The sequence below is a fragment of the Eleginops maclovinus genome, chromosome 7 (assembly GCF_036324505.1).
Source record: "Eleginops maclovinus isolate JMC-PN-2008 ecotype Puerto Natales chromosome 7, JC_Emac_rtc_rv5, whole genome shotgun sequence".
In the NCBI taxonomy this organism is placed as follows: domain Eukaryota; kingdom Metazoa; phylum Chordata; class Actinopteri; order Perciformes; family Eleginopidae; genus Eleginops; species Eleginops maclovinus.
In genome coordinates this window covers 5,886,188-5,909,454 of record NC_086355.1, presented here as the reverse complement: position 1 = coordinate 5,909,454, position 23,267 = coordinate 5,886,188, and the positions used below count along the sequence as shown (strand labels likewise).

Genomic DNA, 23,267 nt, shown 5'->3' with positions numbered 1-23,267 from the left:
CAACTTGGCAATAAACCTCAACTTTGGACAGTACATCATCTCCTGCATTTTAATCAGATGCACCACAGTGGCTTCTAACAATTTCTGACCAGACATTGACATTGCCAACAATAAAGTGGACTTTGACTACTTTAATACTTGAGCCTGTTTATCACAACTGGCTGATTTATATTTCAGATATAAATATTGTTATATTTAAGCCACTACATTAAAAAAGCCCATTTTCTAAATTAGGATTTTAAAAAAACTAAAAATATGATCCATAGTTTTATTAATGGGTTTTTATACATGGGTTTAATTATTAATTCATGTTCCACCTTTTACTTTTATTGTTCATTTAAATTCATTATTTGAATACTGCACACACACATTAATCCAGCCATATATTAAAAAAAAGTTCACCAACTAAAATGTGCTGTGATGAAACATGTTGTCCATGAATGAGTGTCAATATACCTTCTTTAAACAAATACAGTTTGTAATTTCAACATATTATAACCAAATAACAAATATTGGAAAATAATTATTGCAGCTTTATTGACATTTTCTTTAAAATTGTAAGACGCAACAACATTCTGAGGTGATACAAACTGTTAACCCTGTATGTGTTAATAGATAGTATGCTTGGTGTTTATGGGTAGTGTATAGCTGTGTACAAGTGCACTACATTACACAATTCCTAATCCGATTAACTGGAGCTAATCAAATATTTTTAACAGTGGATATTTAGAGAGGATACACTGTGCCTGGTATTTAAGTCAGAAGAGGTAGCAACCTACTGACTGTGTTTCATCCTAAAATGATTGCTTTGAAGTTACTAATATGCTCTTAAACTACATCACAAAAGTTGCCTTTACACAGAGGAAAATGTTAAATATCAGAACAAAGTGAAGTATTAAAAAAAGTGAGTTACATTCACAGTAAGTTGTTGTTTTCAAGCCTATCCTTGGATCAGTCTTGATGAACAAAGGGAACTAAGTGCACAGATATTTGAGATCTGGGTCAGTTTATCAAGATGAGTACATGGACAAAGTCTCTCAAGGTTGGAGTCAGTGCCAAACACACAGTCAGTAGTAGTGCACAGGCGTTTGTTAGGTGAAGACTCTCAGACAGTTTCCTTCAAACATTTAATTTCTGATTTGTTGTCTGCTGCATTCTGCGGGGGGGAGAAGGACTGTGCTGTTTTGCTGGGTGATGCTGGTGAAGAGGGCTGTGGTGTTTCTGTTCTATCACTGATGACCTCCTCAGCCTCCTCCTCCCTCTGCTGCACAGATGAGAGGTACTGCTCCAGCAGGCTGCAGTCTGCGCTGTCCACACCGTCGCTCACACCAGCAGAGCCGCTGCAAACAGAGCTCAATGCTCGCACCGTCTTCAGAGAGTCTGCCGTCCCGCTGCTCAGGAAGCTGTCCTCCTGCGCTGCCAACTGATCGCTCGTTGACTGGAACCCAGAATCTGGGAATGAGGCGCCGGTGCTGGGTGGGATGGTCGTGCTGGAGGCAACAGGCGGGACAGGCACACACAGTCCATGAGCTGAAATGTGAGCAGGGGCGACAGCCTGACTGATGCTGGACAGCTGCTGCTCCACAGACTGCTTCCACTGCTGCAGGGACTGGAGCTATAAAAACAACACAGGGACATTGTTAAAACATGAACATGAGGCAGCCATTTGAAATCTTCCAAAGCCAATAACTGGCTACCTTTTTAAGCAGTATCATCTGCTGAAAGCTATTTTTAGCAATGCTAGCAGCACAATGGTAAAAGTCAGTCTGTTGGTTGTTTGTTCCAGTTTTCAAACACATTACGACCAATGAGAGCCACAATATCAAGGCACACACATCTGTGCAAACAACACGTATTATCAGTCTCTACTGTTTTTAAACGTAATTAAATAGCATTTTATAATGTGTTTCTTTTGCACTGTGTCCTAATGCCATTAATGTTTTTATGAAGCACTTTGAATGCGTTGTTGTTAACCTTTGCTTTCAAATTGAACTTGCCTTGCCTATCACTCTTAAAGATCCCCTATTATGCTTTTCCAGTTGTAACCCGTCCTTTTGTGTCTTATGTAGTTTTTTCTGCATGGAAACGGTCTGCAAAGTCACAAACCCTCAAAGTACCCCCTGTAGCGAGTAAAACTCTAAAGCAGAAAAGTCGTGTCTATGCTCCTCCAACGCCTCGTTGCAAATTTTTCTTTTTCCATTTTTTTCTTCCGGGGGCTGTTGACGTCACTAAATCTGGACACCAATCGGCAAGTTGGCACGCCCATAGCTATAGACCAATAGGCACACCCTCTGCCAACCAACTGTTGGAATCTGAAAATGTTGAGGAGGTACTGTGCCCTGAAATGTGAGGGGAAATGTCATCTGTTTGCCTTACCGAAGGCAGTAGCACGAAAAAGTCAGTGGTTGAAATGTATTTTTAACACTGTTCCTTCAACGGTTCGACGTACTGTACTGTGTGCCCGGCATTTCACGGACGACAGCTTCAAAAACCTTGCACAAGTTGATGCCAATATGCAAAGCGTGCATTACTGAAGGACGAGGCTGTTCCTACTTTGTTTCAGCTCTATCATCTGAAATGTAAGAGTATACTAAAAACGTTCCACTGTGAAACTGCCTGCTCCAGTCTATGTTGCGACGTTGGATCAGGTCCATCACGTTGGTCTGTGTCATTTTCAGGACCGGACTCCACTTCAAACATATACAGTGGGGCAAAAAAGTATTTAGTCAGCCACCAATTGTGCAAGTTCTCCCATTTAAAAAGATGAGAGAGGCCTGTAATTTTCATCATAGGTACATTTCAACTATGAGAGACAGAATGGGGGAAACAATCCAGGAAATCACATTGTAGGATTTTTAATGAATTAATTGGTAAATTCCTCTGTAAAATAAGTATTTGGTCACCTACAAACAAGCAAGATTTCTGGCTCTCACAGACCTGTAACTTCTTCTTTAAGAGACTCCTCTGTCCTCCACTCGTTACCTGTATTAATGGCACCTTTTTGAACTCGTTATCAGTATAAAAGACACCTGTCCACAACCTCAAACAGTCATACTCCAAACTCCACTATGGCCAAGACCAAAGAGCTGTCAAAGGAGACCAGACACAAAATTGTAGACCTGCACCAGGCTGGGAAAGCTGAATGTGCAATAGGTAAGCAGCTTGGTGTGAAGAAATTAACTGTGGGAGCAATTATTAGAAAATGGAAGACATACAAGACCACTGCTAATCTCCCTCCATCTGGGGCTCCACGCAAGATCTCACCCCGTGGGGTCAAAAGGATCACAAGAACGGTGAGCAAAAATCCCAGAACCACACGGGGGGACCTAGTGAATGACCTGCAGAGAGCTGGGACCAAAGTAACAGAGGCTACCATCAGTAACACACTACGCCGCCAGGGACTTAAATCCTGCAGTTCCAGACGTGTCCCCCTGCTTAAGCCAGTACATGTCCAGGCCCGTCTGAAGTTTGCTAGAGGGCATTTGGATGATCCAGAAGAGGATTGGGAGAACGTCATATGGTCAGATGAAACCAAAACAGAACTTTTTGGTAAAAACTCAACTCGTCGTGTTTGGAGGAGAAAGAATGCAGAGTTGCATCCAAAGAACACCATACCTACTGTGAAGCATGGGGGTGGAAACATCATGCTTTGGGGCTGTTTTTCTGCAAAGGGACCAGGACGACTGATCCGTGTAAAGGAAAGAATGAATGGGGCCATGTATCGTGAGATTTTGAGTGAAAACCTCCTTCCATCAGCAAGGGCACTGAAGATCAGGCGTGGCTGGGTCTTTCAGCATGACAATGATCCCAAACACACCGCCAGGGCAACGAAGGAGTGGCTTCGTAAGAAGCATTTCAAGGTCCTGGAGTGGCCTAGCCAGTCTCCAGATCTCAACCCCATAGAAAATCTTTGGAGGGAGTTGAAAGTCTGTGTTGCCCAGCGACAGCCCCAAAACATCACTGCTTTAGAGGAGATCTGCATGGAGGAATGGGCCAAAATACCAGCAACAGTGTGTGAAAACCTTGTGAAGACTTACAGAAAACGTTTGACCTCTGTCATTGCCAACAAAGGGTATATAACAAAGTATTGAGATGAACTTTTGTTATTGACCAAATACTTATTTTCCACAATCATTTGAAAATAAATTCATTAAAAATCAGACTGTGATTTTCTGGATTTTTTTTTCTCATTCTGTCTCTCATAGTTGAGGTTTACCTATGATAGAAATTACAGGCCTCTCTCATCTTTTTAAATGGGAGAACTTTCACAATTGGTGGCTGATTAAATACTTTTTTGCCCCACTGTATATGGCTGTACCACTGTCATTGCAACACATAGACTGATGCTCAGCTGTAACCGGAAGGCTGTTAGACTGGGCTCATAGAGAGGGGGGCAGGAGCTCAACAAGGGGTCAGGACAGAGAGTGAATAGAAATACTATACAGAGATGCTGTGTGAGAAAACCAATGTGATTTTGGAGCATTGAAACAAGTACATCTATTCTAGTACACCTCAACAAAGGAACTATGATCAGTAAAAACGGCCACAATACGGGACCTTTAAATGTCACACCCGCACATGCAGCTGCAGCAAGAGATTCACGAAACTTTAAACCACTGACTTGTTTCCACAGGAACTTGACAGCTTCCTCCTGAACCAGTCTTTGTAGCTGCTCTTCTTTGTACTGCTGCTGCACTCTGCGAACAAATACCATTGTTACCTTAAAGTAGCTTTCAAGAAGTGATTATATATGTATACATTGACAATCAAGGTCAGTACTTGGTAAACCATCTCATTCCATAAGATAATTACAATGCTGATGGTCAGTCGCTTACCTGTCTAACTTTCCAGACAGGGAGATGATGTGGTCTTGCATCCTGCGCATGCGGATTTCATTACGCACCTCTCTGGCCATGGGGTGACAATAGCGAGTGTGCTGTCCCCTCCACCATGACTGGATTTGAACTGCTGCCCTGTCTGCTTCCGTCACATTTGATTTATGGGCACAAATACCGACTTCTTCCTGCTCGGTGGTTTCTTTTGTCTCTGCTTTACCAAAGTTAAAGGATGTTTCCAGTTTATTTTGTGGCGTGCTTACTCTGACCCCCACTGATCCACCTGTAGAGGCTGCACCAGATATAACTTCCCCTTCAAGACCGCCCTCTTGCTTATCCTTTGGGGGTGACTGATGTGTATTGTTTGTGTTGTGCTTTTTGGGCTGTGCTGGCCACTTTGGAGCAAGGGAGTCAAGTTCAAATGTTTCTGTCTCGTCCTCGCTGTCAGAGTGTGTTGTTTGTGGCTCCACGTTGGATGTGAACGGAAGAAAGGTGGACTCGGAGGAAAGCATGCTGCCGTTGAGTTTCTCTTCATCTGTCTGCACATCCTCTAAGTAAATGTGCTCGTCTTTGAGCCTTGGGCTGCGAACCACAGGCAATGATTGGTGGGAAGAATCACAGCTCATCCAGGTGTTGAACTGCACCACTGGCTCTATTCAAAAGAAAACACACCACCAGTTAAAACTCATGCAGGAAACTTTAAATCACAATTATTTGTAAAAAGGAACAACTTCAAAAATAAAAAGCATGATTTGACACAGCTATACTTTTTTAGTTTTCCATTAGCAAAAGATGTAGAACGTACCTGGTACTTTTTAAAGTACCACATTGATGTGCTTTCACTTGCACCTTACTGAACATCCTGCAAAAAACAGCCATTTTCAAATAGATACGTATCTTTTTCAAAAACTCGAAAACAGATTGTACTGGTTAAAGGATTCATGTCAGTTTGATGTGGCGTTGCTATGACAATCAGCTGAGAATCATGGGTGTTCTCTCCACTGTGGAAAAAGAAGTGAAGTCAAATCCTAAAACGCTGTAGATTCACTGCAACATAAGCCCTCTCACCTGTCTCCGAGACTGATGGAGCAGCTGCTGGCTCAGGCGCATCGATCTGTTTCACCTCTCTGGCTCCCCCCTGTGGGATTGGATGTGAAGGACTGTGCCTCTCCACGTCTAGCTGAGTTGGACGAGGAAGGCTGGAGCAGCCTCCTCTGGTCTCCTCCATCAGCTGCCTTTGGTGAAACCTGAGAGACAGAGAACATTTTAAAGCAAACATGAGGTAATTACAAGTAAATAGGTTCTACTAACAATGATGTATGGCAGGGTTTTTGTGACCATAAAGTAAGGATTGGATGATAGTCTGTCTTCTCTGGGGCATTGTGTCTTTTGAGCTTCATGTTGTGTAGCAGTAATGCTCTATCCAGATGTATACCTCTGCTTACTGAGGATCTTCTCCAGTTTGGCGTCTTCTGCAGTCTCCAGTGCTGGTGATGATGTCAGAGGGCAAACAGTGGCCAGGTATTGAACCAGCTGTACATGCTGACCTGGTCGATATGAACGTCCTTTTCCCTGACTGTAGAGCCACTCTGCTTTGAGACTGTAATCATGAAATGTATACACCATAAGTAAGTGACTCAAATGTCAGTATAGTACCCTTGCATTCATCTTAATCATCCAATTGTAACAACCAAAGATTGTACGCACCCTTCTTTCTGTGACACCACATAGCCATCCAGGACCTTCAGGCTCAGACACCAACTCATGACATACGGCCGGTAATCAAAACCTGGCAGTGAGGGGGTTGCCATGACACAAGGGTTGCTCATAATGGACAGCTGCTCCAGTTCATGGAGAGGTGCCAGGTACGATGCCTATGGAATAATCAGAGGAATGTTGGTCAAGGATAATTAGCTTCTATATCATTTCAATGGAGATCAGTGCCTATCAAGTAAGAGAATACTCACTTCATTAAGATCCCTTATCTCATTTTCCGCCAACGAGAGAATGGATAATTGGGCCGGTAGATGAGCAGGCATAGTCCGAAGTGTTGTAATGCTGTTTCCATGGAGTAACAGTGTCTGCAAAATGGACAGGAAATGTAGCAAAGAATACGTTGGTTTTCATAAAAGAAAACAAAATACCTGATCTGTGTTTTAGTTTGTTTAATGCTCACTTTTGACCTCAGAGACTCCAGCGCTCACCTTTAATGCCACCAGTTTAGTCACATCACCAATCGTAGATATGTTATTGTCAGACAGATCCAAGTGTTGAAGTGAAACACAGTTGTTGAGTTGCTCAATGACCTGCGTAAAAGGGTGTAGCCTACAGTCAGTCAAAATATGTAATAACCCATTAGGGCTGTCACTTTACGTTCGAGAATCGATTGTACAATCGATTGGACCGACCAACACACGTTTCGAAAACGAAAAGAGGGAAAAGATTTTTACCAAATAACTTATTTTTTAACGAATTAAACAAATAAAAAATATTTTATTTCATTATGATTATTATTAACATAACTCACAAGCAGAAAAGAAAAGAATTGTGAAAGTGCAGTAGGCATTGCGACGGCTAAAAAGTAAATTCCCACCAATTTTACGATTGAGTGTCAATCGGCTGCCGCGGCTTAGTGTTTTGCCCAAAAATGGAGGGCGACGGCGATCAACCTGCGCGACATGAGTGACGAATGATAACCCCTAATCACATGAGGAGTTCAATATGGAAGCACTTCGGATTTTGGGCAGAAGGCAAAACTATGGAGAAGGACAAAGTGGTATGCAAACTGTGCGATCGTGAGGTCCCATATCACAGCAGCACTACAACTATGAGGGGGCATATGCAGACTCAGTATGTTCTGGTCCACTGTCTGTTGTGGGGAATGTAGCGATCCTGCGTGTTGGTTAAGTGAAATATTTTCAACCTATTTTTATGTTGGCTAGTCCTCAAGTGAATTGTAAGTTTTATTTTCAAACTATTTAACAATCGCCTGCCTATGCGAAATTTGTTCCATATTTATAACGGTAAACAGCCAGAAGCCTGCAGTAATGTTTTTCCTCATTGATGTTATGGCAGTCCATACTGCTTGTTTTTCGACAATGCTCCTGTTTGTTATGCACGAACTTCACGCAATAAATAATCAGAAATGCTGACCTGTCCGTCTCTTGCGCCCTCTTTATGTTAGTCCTAATGGCAGTGTGTTGGCCTTTATTTGGGAAATTGAAACGTAGACGTGGATAATCGATTCTACAATCGATTCAATGAAAATGTAAGCCTAAAAAATTGATTGTGATTTTTTCAAAAAGTGACAGCCATATAACCCATAGGCTGAAAGTAATTGTTTGATGTATGAAATAAAAATGTAGTGAACACATTGGATGCAGAATCAATCACTTAATGTGTGAGAATCTCTCTCCTCACCTTAATATTGTTACCAGACAGGTTTAGCCATTTCAGGTGTGGCATGTCTCTTAGCCCCTCGATATATCCAATACTATTATTGGGAAGATTGAGGACTGTCAACTCTGTTAGCCGAGACACACCCATCATTCTCACTAGGCGATTACTGGCAACAGATAGCTAAAGGGAAACGGAAAATATGTTACAATAGGCATTAAATCAAGAACATTTACTTAGGGTCATCAGTAAGTGCACTTTCAGTTTGTAAATGAACATAGTAAAACCAAGCAAAGGGTTTAAAAAGTTTAATTACCTGCTGAAGGCCAGGACTCCTTTCCAGATGGTCCAGTTTCATTATTTGGTTACGGTCCAGGATGAGAGTATGAGTGTCCTCAGAGCAAATGAAATTAGGATCCAGCTTTTGCATACCGCGAGCTGAAAGATCCACCACAGGTCCTTGTAGGAGCAAAGAAGGTGGAGATTAGACAGACTTGGAAACCACAACAACTTTTATTTTGCTAATCCCTACATAACACATAAGATTAAATTCAGATTAGACTCCACTTTAAAGTCCTTGCTCAGAGTGCAGGTACTTCAGCATCCAAATAGAAGTGCAAAAAACTTGTGTGTATTTTTAATTTTATTGCGTTGTTAATTCATGTGCAATGCCTTGTTTACAAGCTGCTGTGACAAAAAGCTTCCCAAATTGGGAGCAGCAAGGTCAATGTAATCAATTCTATCTACAATCTAATGTACACATTATGAACAGCAGACTATTGCAGCAGAGACAGCAGGTTCAAGTAAAAGTATAAACTATATAGTGCAGAATGAAATTATGAGCAATACAAACAGTAGAAATTACAGAATTACAAGTATTGCAAAAATAATAAGCAAGTCATTATTTCGAGAAAGTAGTCGAGAGTCTTTCACGATTAAGCTAACGTTACCTAGACAACTTGCAGAACATTAACACAACACATTGAGTCTGATGTTAATTATGCTTTGTTAAACTTTCTTATAAGACTAAATGTACGCCTGTCACTAAAGGACTGCCACAGGATGTTATGATCAGCACCCTGTGATACACTTGATGTTAGTAACTTGAGCGAATCTGTAGAGTTGCATGCTAGCTAAGCTAACGTTAGCTTGCTAATAATAAACCTTCTCACACGGGCTAGCGTTAAAGAAACTAACCATCGCTTTTGTCTGACGAATAACAAAGACATAGCCACTTACCAGCATTTGTGTCGAATTGTAAATCTGATACCCCCATCCTGTCGCATCAGGCAACACCTAACGTTATCTAAAAACTATTCCAGCTACAACAAGCTGATGTGAAAGACAAGAGGCGTCTGGTCGCTTGTCAAACGGTTAAATCAAGGAGGTTCTGGGAATTGTAGTTCAGAAAAGCCACACACCTCGTTTGAAGTGTTCTCTCTGTGGCTTGAGAAGACTACAGCAATCGTAATTTCCTGCCGCCAACTAGGTTGTATTGAACACAGAAAAAAAAAAATACCTATAATGACCAAAAACGCCAAAAAAATTGATGGTGGCTTTTTAATTGAATTTATATATTTTCTAAAATAATTTATTTGTAAAGTATTAACAAATTAGACGTCTCATCCGCTTGCTAGGAAACCGTTAGATTGTGACTCCAACCATGTGATTATTAGCTAAAGTACTCATTTCATTTTTTGTAAATGTAGAAAGCAAAAAATTATTAACATTTATATATAAGGTATAAAATATAAAACAACAAGTCAACCGGCTAAAAAATATATTTACTATTTATTAGTTGATAAATACCAATTCTCATTCTTACCAATTCCGTTTCCGCCACCGTCATCTTTCTTTCCGGTTTTGTGCCCTCTCGTAGCCATCATGAAGTGAGTGTACAGAATACTATCAAATGCCATCTCAACGCTTAAATAAATATAATAACACTTTTATCTACATTAACACTTAAGGTGTACCCTTTTCTTTTAGTGATGCCTTGTATTTGTCGTTTTCAGGGTCGAGTTGTGCAGTTTCAGCGGGTATAAAATATACCCCGGCCATGGCCGCCGATACGCCAGGATAGACGGGAAGGTACGTTAACCTCTCCACACGAAACCGATGTACAGCTTCTCTGCCTACAGATACGGTGTGAAGTACAATTCCCTGGATTCAAACCTTGATTTTGCTGTTTTCGTGGCCCAATATGAGAGTTTATAACCTAGCAACAGTCTCTGGAGTAGGCCCACTCGGCTACATTCAATGCTATGAAACTTGCTAACATTAGCTGTTAGCGTTAACTGATAGTGCCACAGGCTAGCAAAATAACAAAGTACTGATTCTATAAATGTGCCGCTTTTTTTCGTTCTGAGATTGCTGTGTCTCTGTGTTCATTCAGAACAGTTGTAAGGCCTGGAAATGTTGACAACATAAGACAGTGTTTTATATTGACTTCGCTATGGTTCACTTCAACAGTAGGCTATACTAAATGAAGTGCAGCACTTTGTAATATACACCCAGGAAATGAATTGAGCATCATTTCATAGCATCTGTCATACAAGAAATTCACTATAAAGGATTTACAATAAGGATATGTCATGCCCAGTATGTTTCATATGAACATTATATAAAATTGACTTGTAAACTGTAATAGTATGCAAACATATTTTAATTGTTACATTGTGCCACAGTTAGGAATTCCTATACATAAATAATTGACATAACTGAATATATGTAGTGCTGTCCAAACACCCCCAAAGAAACAAGTGCCATGTGCACTACTTTCTACCAACAACCCTTTAACAATGTCAAATGTTGTAGATGTGAATACTAGATCTGTGATTTCTGCTTTGAAGTTGTGATCCATATCTAAAATCTCACTGTATCCACATTCTAGAGTAGACATGTAAGTGTCTATTTTATAGGGATTTGTAAATTGGTGGTCTAAAAAATGTCTTTTCTCATTAGGTGTTTCAGTTTCTGAATGGCAAGTGTGAGTCTGCTTTCCTGGCCAAGAGGAATCCCAGACAGATAAACTGGACTGTGCTGTACAGACGCAAGCACAAGAAGGGCCAGTCCGTAAGTAATAGGCTTCACTGTGTTTTCAGTAACCTGTGTGGTAGTGTCATTTAAAACTTTAATGCTGCACTGTTGGATAAAGCATCCAATACCCATCAGTGGTTGTGGCAGATATTAGTCTGGTTTTCCATTTATTTGTAGGACATTTTACCAGTCTGTAAAGGCAAGACCTGCATGTCATTATGGTGTGTGTAACAGGATTTTAATTTGGCGTCACAAAGCCATATTGATTGCTTGATCTGATGTTCAGTCTCTTTTACTCATCGGTTTGGCTGCGGGTGAACGGTGTGTACGGTGTTGGTCTGTGTTATGTGCTGTTGCTTGACTGCGTTTTGCAGGCTGGGCAGCAGTGCTCACTCCACACCTGCAGCCATAGAGCCACAGGAGATCATAGTACTGGTCCTTGACGTCTTTAATGACATCTCTCCATTGGCCAGCCTCCAAATTCTCCTACAAGCTACATCATTCTCGACTGAAACTGTATTGTGTGCGGTCTGATTCAATAACACTTTGGGTCTTTATAACGCGTTTACTAATATGTTAAATCCCAGCAATTTGTGAAATAGTGGAATTCCTCGTTTAAAAGTCTAGGCATGAAGTGGTACTACATTTGGTGTTGCTGTTTTTAGGATTTGAAAAAACTCTCCATTACCATAGCTATCTTAAAAAAATAAAGTATCTGCAGAGAGTAAAACTGCAGTTTATGATCAGAAGAACATTTTGTTGTTTTTACTTTATCTGTGGAGTAACAGGTTTACTGACTGTGCAGAATGTGTTATGTAATTTAAGCAAAATGACAAAGCTGGAAACTACTGATTATGTTGGCTCCTCATGTGTTTCAGTGAACAGAGGTCGGGCATGTTGGTAATGTTGGTTTTCTCATAATGTGTTAACAGGAAGAGGTGGCAAAGAAGCGTACCCGTCGCGCTGTGAAGTTCCAGAGGGCCATCACTGGGGCCTCCCTGGCCGAGATCATGGCCAAGAGGAACCAGAAGCCCGAGGTCCGTAAGGCCCAGAGGGAGCAGGCCATCAGGTGAGGACACAAACATACTGTTATTTTTTTTAATCCAGTTTCTTGGTTGCCCTTAAATCAGACGGAAAAAACTTGAACCTTAATGGATTGTCACTTTAGCAGGAGAGACATCAGGAAGTTATAATTGTGGAATTTGAGTCAACTTTTGTCAGCCATCTCTGTGGGGGCCTCCACTAGCCCTGCAAACAGCCCTCATTTTGCAACTTTTTAAAATGAAAATGTATGCTAAGAACCCTCACATTATGAGTTCCAACAGGATCAGTTTAACTCTTAAGTTGCGGCTTCTGAAAACGTGTAAATGTCACTCTTTAAAACGTATGAGGGGAGAAAAAGAATTTCTCTTAGCCTGTTAGGTCTGTTTAAAGAACCAGCTTTGGCTCTTTCTGTTTGGCATTTGTCTGTTGCATTGTGTCTACTATAACTATGAACACATTTGTTTTATATTAAAACGCTCATCTGAAGTCCCAGGGTTTGGGGAAACAACTAGCGTAAAAACATCTGCCATTTTTATCAAACTATTGACAACTTTTTAGTTTTGGACAGTGTCGATGTTATGCTGTGATTTATTGATCCGTCTTCTCCATTGGCTCTATTTGGATGTATTTAGGAATGCATGGTGACAGACTATTGTGGCCATATCTTCTCCTGCTTGTTTAGTTTGGCTGATTTGTTTCTCTTTTTTCCATCAGGGCCGCCAAGGAGGCCAAGAAGGCAAAGGCAGCAACAAAGAAACCCGCTGCTGCCAGTGCAAAGGTAAGCTCTCAAGCCATACAGATGGAGCTGTCTTTAGTTGTTTCCCTCCAGCAATACATCTGGGATGTCAGATGGTTTTAAAGTTATTTGTCTGGTTATTTATTATTTGTTGTTGTATGACGTTACCGGTTTGTAAATGCCGCCGTCATGGTGTAACACAGGAGTTTTATTTCGGCGTCACAAAGCCATATTGTTGCTCTGATGTTCAGTCTCCTTTACTCATCGGTTTGGCTGCGGGTGAACGGTGTGTACGGTGTTGGTCTGTGTTATGTGCTGTTGCTTGACTGCGTTTTGCAGGCTGGGCAGCAGTGCTCACTCCACACCTGCAGCCATAGAGCCACAGGAGATCATAGTACTGGTCCTTGACGTCTTTAATGACATCTCTCCATTGGCCAGCCTCCAAATTCTCCTACAAACTACATCATTCTCGACTGAAACCGTATTGTGTGCGGTCTGATTCAATAACACTTTGGTTAAGATAATTATTTATTGTTACTTGCACGAGCACTATGTTGATTTTTAAACAACTTCATTATTTGGGGATTTCTAAGTATTTTCTATATTTCTCTTTCTGTAGTCTGCTGCCAAGACTGCACAGAAGCCCAAGATTGCCAAGACGATGAAGATCAACGCACCCAGAGTTGGTGGAAAACGCTAAACCCGTTTAATGTTGCGTTGTGAATAAAACATTTTTGTTTAACCATCATATGTGTTTTTCTTTACCTATTGACGCACGTGTGAAATTCACACCAAAACATGTACTTATCAGAACTGTGATTCTAACTAAATATAGATTTGGGGGACAAATCAGGAAATGTGTAGGGACAAGGGATCATGAGGACGCCATCAAGCTCCACCAAACTTGACTCTGGGACTATTTTATTTATAATAAATCCAGATGAACCCTCTGCTCTAGTCTTATCCTGGTGTCAGACCTCTGAAAGAAATTGCTATAACGAGACTACAACTTAACTGCACTGTAATTGGGGAAAACCCAAAGCTTCGATAGCGAAGAACATCGTCATTACGCAAACATTGAGATGTTAACTCGGATGTCTGAGAATAATCTACATTGTGGATGATGTGCTGAGCTTAAGCAGCAGAGGGTGACGTTTCAGATTGTTTCCTGTGAGCTGCTCTGAAAGGACTGAGGCTGTAAAGGTTTACTGTTTATACTAGAAATAAGCTCACATGATCCTCTGTGTGGCTAAGAGACACAAAGCGGTTTAAAGCCTTATGCATGAACAGTTGACTGGAAGTAACACCAGTGGTAATGTCCATTTTTAGAGCTTTGAACTTTTCCTTTCTGTAAAATCCCAATCGGGACACATCTGCAATATGCGTGTTTAGAGTTTTTGACTGCTGGTCTTAACAAATGTTCAGTTTACCAATGAGACAAAAGCAGATTCAGCAATAATTAAAATAATCGAGCCCTACTGAAGACATGTTTAACTGCTTGTATTGAACTAATCCTGTACATTCAACACGTGCTACGTTGATTCAGGTTGACCTTTAAATCGACTAATCTTTTGAAGCTCTCGCCACTTCGGCTTCAGTCCCCTTATACTGGTACGAGATGTAAATACTGCAGGTGTTAAACGGGCTTTATTAGAATGACAGCCACGGAGCCAGTACGAGCGACAGTCAAAGTGCCATTTGTTCAAACAGTCAGCAGATACAGACATATTTTAAAGTGATGACACCAGTTATTGCTAAAATATTCAGGGGATTATAATTTATAATTATAACTATAGGAGAAACGTGTCGAAGAAAATACTATAGTTACACAAACAATATAAAACACCTGGTTTTGATAATAAAGAGCCGTTAGCATGCCAGTGTTTGCTAGGCGACTGTAACAATCAATAAAGAGCTGCACACGTTAAATATGTGGCATTGGTTTAAGCAGTCCTGGTAAATAATCAGAAAATAACATTAATCTCTCTATACAGCTTTCAAGATATTTGTTTCATCAAGTGATTAATAAATTATGATTTGCTCACAGATTAAAGCCATTAAAATGGAAGGAATCATTACATGGTAATCAAAGCTGACCTAATAATCACTGAGGTAAAGATGCAATAACTGTAACCTAATTATAAATAAGTAAATGAGGAGATTAATGTGATGAATCCTTCTTCATTTCCTTTGGAGAAAACATCCCTTTAAACCACGTTCAACACGTATCCAAGAGTTACATTTTTTGGGGGAAATCAATGCATGAGGTACAGATTGCTACTCATAAAAAACTGATGTTAAAAAGGCAAAGACTTCCCAAGTAGTGCACGACACATAAAGCATGGACTTAAATTAAAGAACGTACGATCAAAAGTTGTTTAACAAGTAGGTAACTTGTGCGTTAATGACCACATTTCTTGAGTGTGTGTTGACTACAGTTAAAAAAAAATGTTCTGTCTCTTGTTTGTTTTTTTTACACCCTGATGAAATTTGAAGCTTGAGGAGAAGTGCACATTTCCAACAGGGCCGACAGGCGTAATGTGGTTTAGGGAGGGTTATGGCATGGGGGTTAACACAGGACGATGTGGAAATGATGGAGGGGAGTGAAGTCTCCGCTTCAATCCCCTGAAGGAAGCGCAACCGTGGCATCAGGAAAAAGCTCTCAGGACTCCGGAGCCTCTATGGCCTCTTTAGCCTTTTTCTCCTCTGCCTTCTTATCCTGATCAAACCTATGAGAAGAAAAAACACGACATGAAGTAGAAGTTGTGAGAAAATAAAGTGTGTTTTGTGCGGGACACCTCTAAGAGGTTGAGCAATCACAACAGAGCCGGCCAGCTAACCAATCAGAGCAGACGGCTCTGGTTTCAGACGGAGGGGGAAAAGAGGTGCTGCAGCACAGGCAGTACGAGAGAAATAAAGAGCTTTTTGAACATCAAAGCATGGAGACATGTCACAGGAAAGACACTAAATACAAATATGAGCCTTAAAAAGAGGAAAATATGTCCTCTTTAGGATTAATATTAAAGTATATCATTTTTATAAATCTTCATCTTTGCTCTCCGGGACGTTTATTCAGAATCAGAGTACTTTTGTTCATCCCACAGAGGGGAAATTTACATTGTTTCAGCATTTAAAGGGCCATATAAATGCTTACTATGATTACGAAGCATGAATATAAAAAATAAATAAAGTAGAAATTACACGTTTAACTAAATCCAAAAGTACACATCCAGTATCTGGTTTGAGGTCATAATTGTATAGCCACCACACTGAGCATTCAACATGATTGTTACTCTTTATGGAAAACGTTTCTTCTCGTTCCCCCTCAGGAGTTCGGTTGATTGTTGACATGGAAACAAAGCACACATGACGGCTAGTGTATGTTATACATTTACTACTGTATCAGCTGCAGTGCACCTAAACTTTAACTTGTGGCCATGTTTTTAATCAGCAATAGGTGGGGAATTCATTCATCACTAGTGCTACTGTGCGTTTATCTTGCATCGAGTATTGATCATTAGATTGGTTTTTAACAGAGATAAGGTATACTTTAAATGATCTACAACAAAACACACCTCCAGATCCTGTAGAGCTGGGAGGCTCCTGCACCGCCGACAAAGAAGTTGACACAAAACAGGTTCCAGTTCTTGGGGATAATCACCAGCGAGTATCTGGACCAGATCAGGCCTGGTGGAGGAACAGGGACAGTGAAGGTTATGCACACCGCTGAGGGACACAGTCTGTGTTTTGGCAAAACAGTGGCAGATAAGAGTGGTTTAAAGAGGCATATTGCAAAAGCAGACGCAGCAGACAACCTTTAGCACAGATTCATCACATTCTCTGAACATTGAACCGATCATTTTTGATAAATCCACAGAAAGAATTCACAGCCCTGTATTTAAAAACGTCACAGCAAGATGTCTGAAATGTATACTCCTGGATCGCACTATCTCTATTTTATTCAATGGCTGTTCCAAACTCAGACATTGTGCATCAAGAGGCTTAATGGTCCGGTCTCCATTTGATATTCATATTACAATCAGTTTATAGTTACCTGTGGCTGTCAGCACTGCAGACTGGGAGGTACTGAGCTTGTCTGCTGGTCGGGTCATATCAGCCAGACCAGCTCCAACCAGACCCTGCAGAGGAGAGAGACAATGTTGTACTGTATGTTAACATCTCATTTGGAACTGAAAAGACTATATTTTAAACAATGAGGGCTGTGGGCGGTGGTGGCGAAGTCCATAGGGACTTGGCATGGGAACTGGAAGGTCACCAGTTCAAGTCCTCGAAAGACCAAGTGCTACGTGGGGTCCCTGAGCAAGGCACCTGCTCCCCGGGCGCTGTACATATGGCAGCCCACTGCTCCTGACATTAGGATGGGTCAAATGCAGAATGTAACAGTGCACAGGAGAGCAGTTTAACACATTTCTGCAGCACAAACGTAGGAGGATCTTCTTCTGTACTGTTGACTTTATTAGATTATCTGACATCTTTAGGCCCCTGGAAGTACTCAAGTACCAAAACATGCCTCATTGTTTGAACTGATATAACCTGTGATTAGTGCTCTTACCCATTTAAACATTGGAGCCCAGAAGAAAACTGTCTTTGGACCTGAAACAAAAACAAAGGAAGATGGAAACATGACATTTGGGTAATAGTGGATATTGAATGATTTGGTGTATATTCACAGTTCAACTTTCTCATGGGGGTTGGGGTCAAGCCAGTGTTAGATACTGGCTAGCATTGTTTTAGAATAATCTTAACTAGGTCTCTATATTTTGCTTTACAACAATAAGCACTTGTTTGTTGCTATAGCACTACTGCTTCCAGCATTGGCTCAGTCAGTAGGGGCTTGGACTGGGAATCGTAGGGTCGCCGGTTCAAGCCCCCAAACAGACTTGAAATATGGAAAGTGGACTGCTACTTGGAGAGGTCCCAGTTCACCTCCTGGGCCCTGCTGTGGTGCCCTTGAGCAAGGCACCCGACATCTCCAATCCCCCCTCCCCATTGCTCCCCGGGCGCTGCACGGTAGCTGCCCACTGCTCCTAGTACTAGGATGGGTTAAATGCAGAGGACCAATTTCACTGTGTGTTCTTCTTAATGACTCCAAACAAACCTGATATTTAACAAAGCAATACACTTGGCTCAAGGACAACACAATATTGCAATAAAAACAACACATCATATCATCAGGTGGATATATCATACCAGGAAATGAATATCCATGTATGAAATGGTGATATGACTACTTATAATATTGATTTTTATTAGCTAAGCATCTGTGTGGGACTCACATTAACTAAATTAGCATATGGAAGGTTAAGTTCACAGGACCATTAAGAGCTGCAGGTCTGGACTCTGCAATGAGCTGTCCTCATATTAATGCTGGCGGCTAAACACAGAGTCGGACGTCTTATGTCGCTGCAAATCATCACAGAGGGAAGGGGCTTCGGTTTCTGCCCCTTTATACCTGCTCTGAAAACTGTCCTTGACAACGAGAGCTGCAGCAGCACCCTCAAACACAAAACAGAGAGCAGTCCGTCCCCGTGACGCACACACTGATTTCTTAATCTCTGTACCCTCTAACTAGGGTCAGGTTTTAGAGATCTGAATGTGCGTGCAAGAGTAACACGCCACTCAATGTGTTATTCCTATCCAAACATAATGAAGTCGAATGCAATGAATCCCACTTTCATGAAGGCTGATGAAGAGCAGAGGGACTGTTTGTGGTGCTGTTCGATTGTTTTGTGTTACTATCATAAGTTTGACCTAGTTGACTAACTTCAAGGTTTATTACGGGGTTGTTGATTTTTCACTTTCTAAACTGGCTGTAGAAGTTCAATGTGCAGCGTTATATCACCAAACTAACACGCATAAATAATGCTGAATCATGATATAGTAGATGTAGAACAATACGTTTATAAAGCCGGTGATTTATTTGGTAAAACAAATCAAATCAAATCAAGCAATAATCATTTAATTCAGCTTCTTAAATAAATATGCAGATTTGCTGCTTTTCTCTCTGGTATTTCATTTGTAACAGTGCTCTGTGCTGTAAAAAAAAAACCGTACACATATTTATAACATTTTGCTATAAACTGTGTGACTTTACACAAACGCTCTTGTATCGTTTAGCCTGTTTCAGTTTTTTGTACCTCCAAATATTTATTGATTTGCTTTATCTATCTATTAATGTGCATACTGCTGCCGCACAACCAGTGTTCCCCTCTGGGGCTCAATAAAGGCTCTAATCTTATCTTAATAATTGGAAGCTGCAGCCCAGTTATAGTTAATGTTATCTTTATCATAGTATGCACATAAGATATGATTTAACTGTTTAATAAATACATTAGCCAAGACTATAAACGGCGATTACCAATTCTTTGTGTGGTCTTCTTTAGTTTTTTTAAACATTAACCATTCTTTCTTTCGTTCTTTTCTGGTGGTTAACTACAATGAACCATACCAAGATATACTTTAATAAAGATAACTCAAAACAACGTTAAAATTTAATTTGAAAAACTAAAATATTGGGTTGAATTAAGAAATGTATCCTTTTGAACACGAAATGTACAGAATCAGATAAAAAGCAAGTAAAAAAAATGTATGCTATTATAAGTTAAGATATAGATAAGAGTATTTACATGACATATGGAAAAGACTTCGTGCAGTATACTATTGCAAAGTACTCAGAACAATACAATAAATGGAATATGTGCAGTATTGTTATGGAGAGTAGATGAGAGGTCCCTTGTGTACACATATTTGGAGGGGTGTACAGAACTGGCTTTACTTAAATTAAATAAAACAAGAAATGGTTTGCATATTGCATTAATTTAATGCATACAGTCTATAGAGTGTAAACAATGTACAATAGTAGATACACTGTTATTATTACATTTAAAATAAGTGATATTTGTACAGGTATTACAAACTGCATGTTGGTATGCATACTATATAATCCTCGAAGACCTTCCAACATGTATTAGCACCCATACATAAGATCCATTATACTTCATCGTGTTACCTCAGAACTATTTCTTAATACCACAATAAACATGAGAGTTTTCCTGTCACAAACTCAGCTGTTGTTGACAGACTGAGCTGTTTAGTAATCTGGTGTTACCCCATCAAATCAATGCCTTTCATACATTCTAACATCAGGTATTAGCGGAGCTGCTGCTTGATACAGGCTTATAGAGATCCGTACATACAATCAAAGATCCCCACAAACACAGACACGGCCTGCTCACCAAACAGCCGGTTAATAAACTCTACATTACCTGCTGGGTGGTTGTACAGGGGTCTCAGTTTTGCGGGCAGTGTGTGCTCGATCTTGTCCAAAATCCGGTGATAGGAGGCTCTCAGTGCAGCCATGACTGTAGATGGAAACTGACAGGAGCTAGCTCGCTAAAGAGGTGAGGAAGCTACGGATCTTTCTTTAAAAAGCCACAAAAAAAATAAAAGTGTTCCTTTGTTTACTTGAAGGCGAATTAATAGTAAATGAATAGCAGGAAGCTTGAGGGATATGAAATGATGCTGCTGTCCTACTGTCGACCTTCCCTCGGAAACACTGTGGGCATGTTAGCGCTGCTAGCTTCTGTCTGACCGACGGGGTGACTTTCTGCACAGTGCAACCTACCAACCTCGTGACAGGCGGGGTTTCACGTTTCCTCTATCCTGATTGGTCCGTCTGGTCAAAACCCCGATGTGATTGGTTTAGAAAGGATTATTACTTTTCCTGCCCGGCGTAACTCGACTGGGTGGAGATGAAGCAACGCTTTAACAATTAAATAAGTAGACAAACAAAAACGTGTATTTGCTTTAGGTATGATTTTCTTTTCTTTCAAGTAAGTTTATTGATTTTTGATCTTATTTTGCTCTCAAAAATAAGTTTGTTAGCGTCTATTTTGAAGACAAATAAGTAACACAGCAAAAGCCCTAAACACCACATACCATTCCTTCTCAAAGTTATAGTCACAGACCCCTGTCATGAATTTGTTTTTATTCATAATATTTTGTTAACATGAGGCTTCATATGTCCTTTTATTTTTACATCAACATTTCTAGAATATCATATTTGTTTTAATCTAACAAAAACCTGACCCTAGCATTTTAAAATATGTTTATCACATGTTTGTTTACTACATTTATCTTGTTCTTTAAAATATCAACATAAGATTTGCAAATGATTCAGGGTTTTCCTTGCAAAAGTTTGTGTTTTTGTTTAAATAATGATGTAAAGAGATGTTCTATTAGTTGTTGTCGCCTCCAGGGAATTGCTTAACTTTATGAAGTATGAATTCATTGAGGCTATAACCTATACTCAAGTCAGTTTTTAACAACAGTAGTTCTGTTTTAACCTGATCTTGTGGCCTTCTTACAACATTTAGTTTTGATAACAGGCTTGTTTTTCCCAGGGGCCCCAACAGGTTAATCCAGTCCTGTCTTCAAAGGACTCTGGAAAAGTCTACCAACCAGCTGTATACCAAACAACCTGTTTAGTTGTATTCAAACTTTGAACAAAAAGGCTGTTCACTATGCTGGATAACCACCAAGTAGCCAACAATACCCAGCAGCATGACTGTGCCCCACCGGTTTATTTAATTGACTTACTGTTAACTGTTTTATTGTTAAACACAAAAAGTGAGATACCAGATCGAAAAGGGTACACGATTAAATAAATGTGGTTTACAATCTATAAGATCTCCTTAGTAGTTATTTGATTGTTTACAAACGTACTCCTCTAATTGTCCATATGAATTCACCATAAACCTCCTGGACAATAAACCTGATTCTGACTTCTGTAACTTAATGTTGAAATTTTGACTCCAGGACTTTTACTTGTTCGTATTATTAGACTATCCTATTACAACTTTTACATAATTAGGCTAATTGATCTGAGTTATTTTTTTTGGAACAATGCTTCATGCTTAAAATACTAACACTGAGCTTTTCCTGATTCAGTCCGTCCCCCCCCTCCCCCGTCAGCTACCCTGCTCCCTAAAACGAGCGCGCCCACTCTCGGTCAAAACACGTAGTTTATCGCGATGTTTGGACACGGGCAGCAGAGTGCTTATGCATCGAGAGGGTGACATCAAGCTATCAAGACTGAAGCTTGGATGCTCTTGGGAAAGCATTAGGACGGAAAATGTGAACACTGTGGAGTCCTGGAGACTGTCCAACATGTATTGTTGAACTGTCCATTTTATGTCAGAGAGGAGAAAACACTTTATTGAGCTTAGTCTTCTGGGAATTGAAACCTTCTCAATAAGAACACTTCTTGGTGATGGAGAATATAAAGAAGAGAGAACAAAATAACTAATTAATTATCTCAAGACCACAGGTTCTTCTTATAGCCCATAAGGGATTTCAAAGGTGTTTTATTTTGAAGCTGTACATCATAATGTCTTGATATTAGTGACTATTTGGGGTGGCCTGCTACCACCCTGGAGTGAAATGAAAATTGAAGGAAGTGGAGGAGGAAAATATCACAAACAGAATACTACAGGATTGCTGGGAATATAAAAAGTTCCAGAGGTGGGTTTGGTTGGACAAGTAAGGGAAAGAACGAGGGCATATGGAGTGGAGACCATAAAATTCACCGAATCAAGTCCATTTAGCAGTGTTTAGCAGGCTTTTCCCAGAAGCTAACATAGATGTGAGTATCATAGCAAAGAAACAAGTGTGGCAAGTATGAATTGGGAATTAAAAAACGAGTATATATATACCTGAAGTATTACAATTACCTCAAAATGTAATGGAAATAGGCGTATGCATCCCATAATTCAAATCTATTTCAATCTCAAAACGGGTATTGAATAACGTATCAGTTTATACAGCAGAAATACTCGCAGCAATTATTGGGCTATATGGGTTGAAGAGGTCAGACCTGATAGGGTGGTGATATGCACAGACTCACTATCTGATTTGAAAAGCATACAGTTTACAAAAACTGTTAGAGAAGATCTAATAATTGAACTCAATCATTGCTACTGAGACTTCAATAAATGTACAGTTATGCTGGGTGCCTTCACATGAGGGGGTTAAAGGGAATGAGCATGCTGATAAATGAGCACAATATACTATACAAAAGGAAATAGCCATACCAATTTCACTTGGAAAAGGAGAATGAAAAGCAATAATTAAGAAGACGGGTATGGAAATATGGCAGAAAAGGTGGGAGGATGACCAGAAAGGGAGGAGATATGACA

At 40.3% G+C, this 23,267-nt stretch overlaps 3 protein-coding genes and 2 non-coding genes across 5 annotated transcripts; 3 read left to right on the top strand and 2 right to left on the bottom strand.

The window, feature by feature from the left end:
- Positions 1 to 293: 293 nt before the first annotated feature.
- Positions 294 to 9,620, bottom strand: cep97 (centrosomal protein 97). Its single transcript, XM_063888629.1, has 11 exons — positions 9,471 to 9,620; positions 8,548 to 8,690; positions 8,256 to 8,414; positions 7,040 to 7,141; positions 6,803 to 6,916; positions 6,543 to 6,709; positions 6,271 to 6,435; positions 5,904 to 6,082; positions 4,836 to 5,487; positions 4,622 to 4,697; positions 294 to 1,615 (listed from the first exon to the last, which is right to left on the bottom strand). Exons 1-11 carry the CDS (start codon positions 9,505 to 9,507, stop codon positions 1,106 to 1,108), a joined length of 2,304 nt encoding a protein of 767 aa, XP_063744699.1. The 5' UTR covers positions 9,508 to 9,620; the 3' UTR covers positions 294 to 1,105.
- Positions 9,621 to 10,042: 422 nt separating this feature from the next.
- rpl24 (ribosomal protein L24) lies at positions 10,043 to 13,798 on the top strand. The gene is made up of 6 exons (XM_063887282.1): positions 10,043 to 10,120; positions 10,247 to 10,322; positions 11,196 to 11,306; positions 12,203 to 12,339; positions 13,029 to 13,092; positions 13,670 to 13,798. Exons 1-6 carry the CDS (start codon positions 10,116 to 10,118, stop codon positions 13,748 to 13,750), a joined length of 474 nt encoding a protein of 157 aa, XP_063743352.1. The 5' UTR covers positions 10,043 to 10,115; the 3' UTR covers positions 13,751 to 13,798.
- Positions 11,584 to 11,764, top strand: LOC134867902 (small nucleolar RNA SNORA23). The gene has a single exon (XR_010166208.1). It is a non-coding gene; the product is annotated as a small nucleolar RNA SNORA23 (small nucleolar RNA).
- On the top strand, positions 13,329 to 13,509 carry LOC134867901 (small nucleolar RNA SNORA23). Its single transcript, XR_010166207.1, has one exon. It is a non-coding gene; the product is annotated as a small nucleolar RNA SNORA23 (small nucleolar RNA).
- Positions 13,799 to 14,678: 880 nt separating the features above from the next.
- mpc2b (mitochondrial pyruvate carrier 2b) lies at positions 14,679 to 20,682 on the bottom strand. Its single transcript, XM_063887283.1, has 5 exons — positions 20,337 to 20,682; positions 17,624 to 17,664; positions 17,105 to 17,189; positions 16,626 to 16,737; positions 14,679 to 15,779 (listed from the first exon to the last, which is right to left on the bottom strand). The coding sequence occupies exons 1-5, from the start codon at positions 20,428 to 20,430 to the stop codon at positions 15,713 to 15,715; spliced, it is 399 nt and encodes a 132-aa protein (XP_063743353.1). The 5' UTR covers positions 20,431 to 20,682; the 3' UTR covers positions 14,679 to 15,712.
- Between the last annotated feature and the right edge of the window lie 2,585 nt (positions 20,683 to 23,267).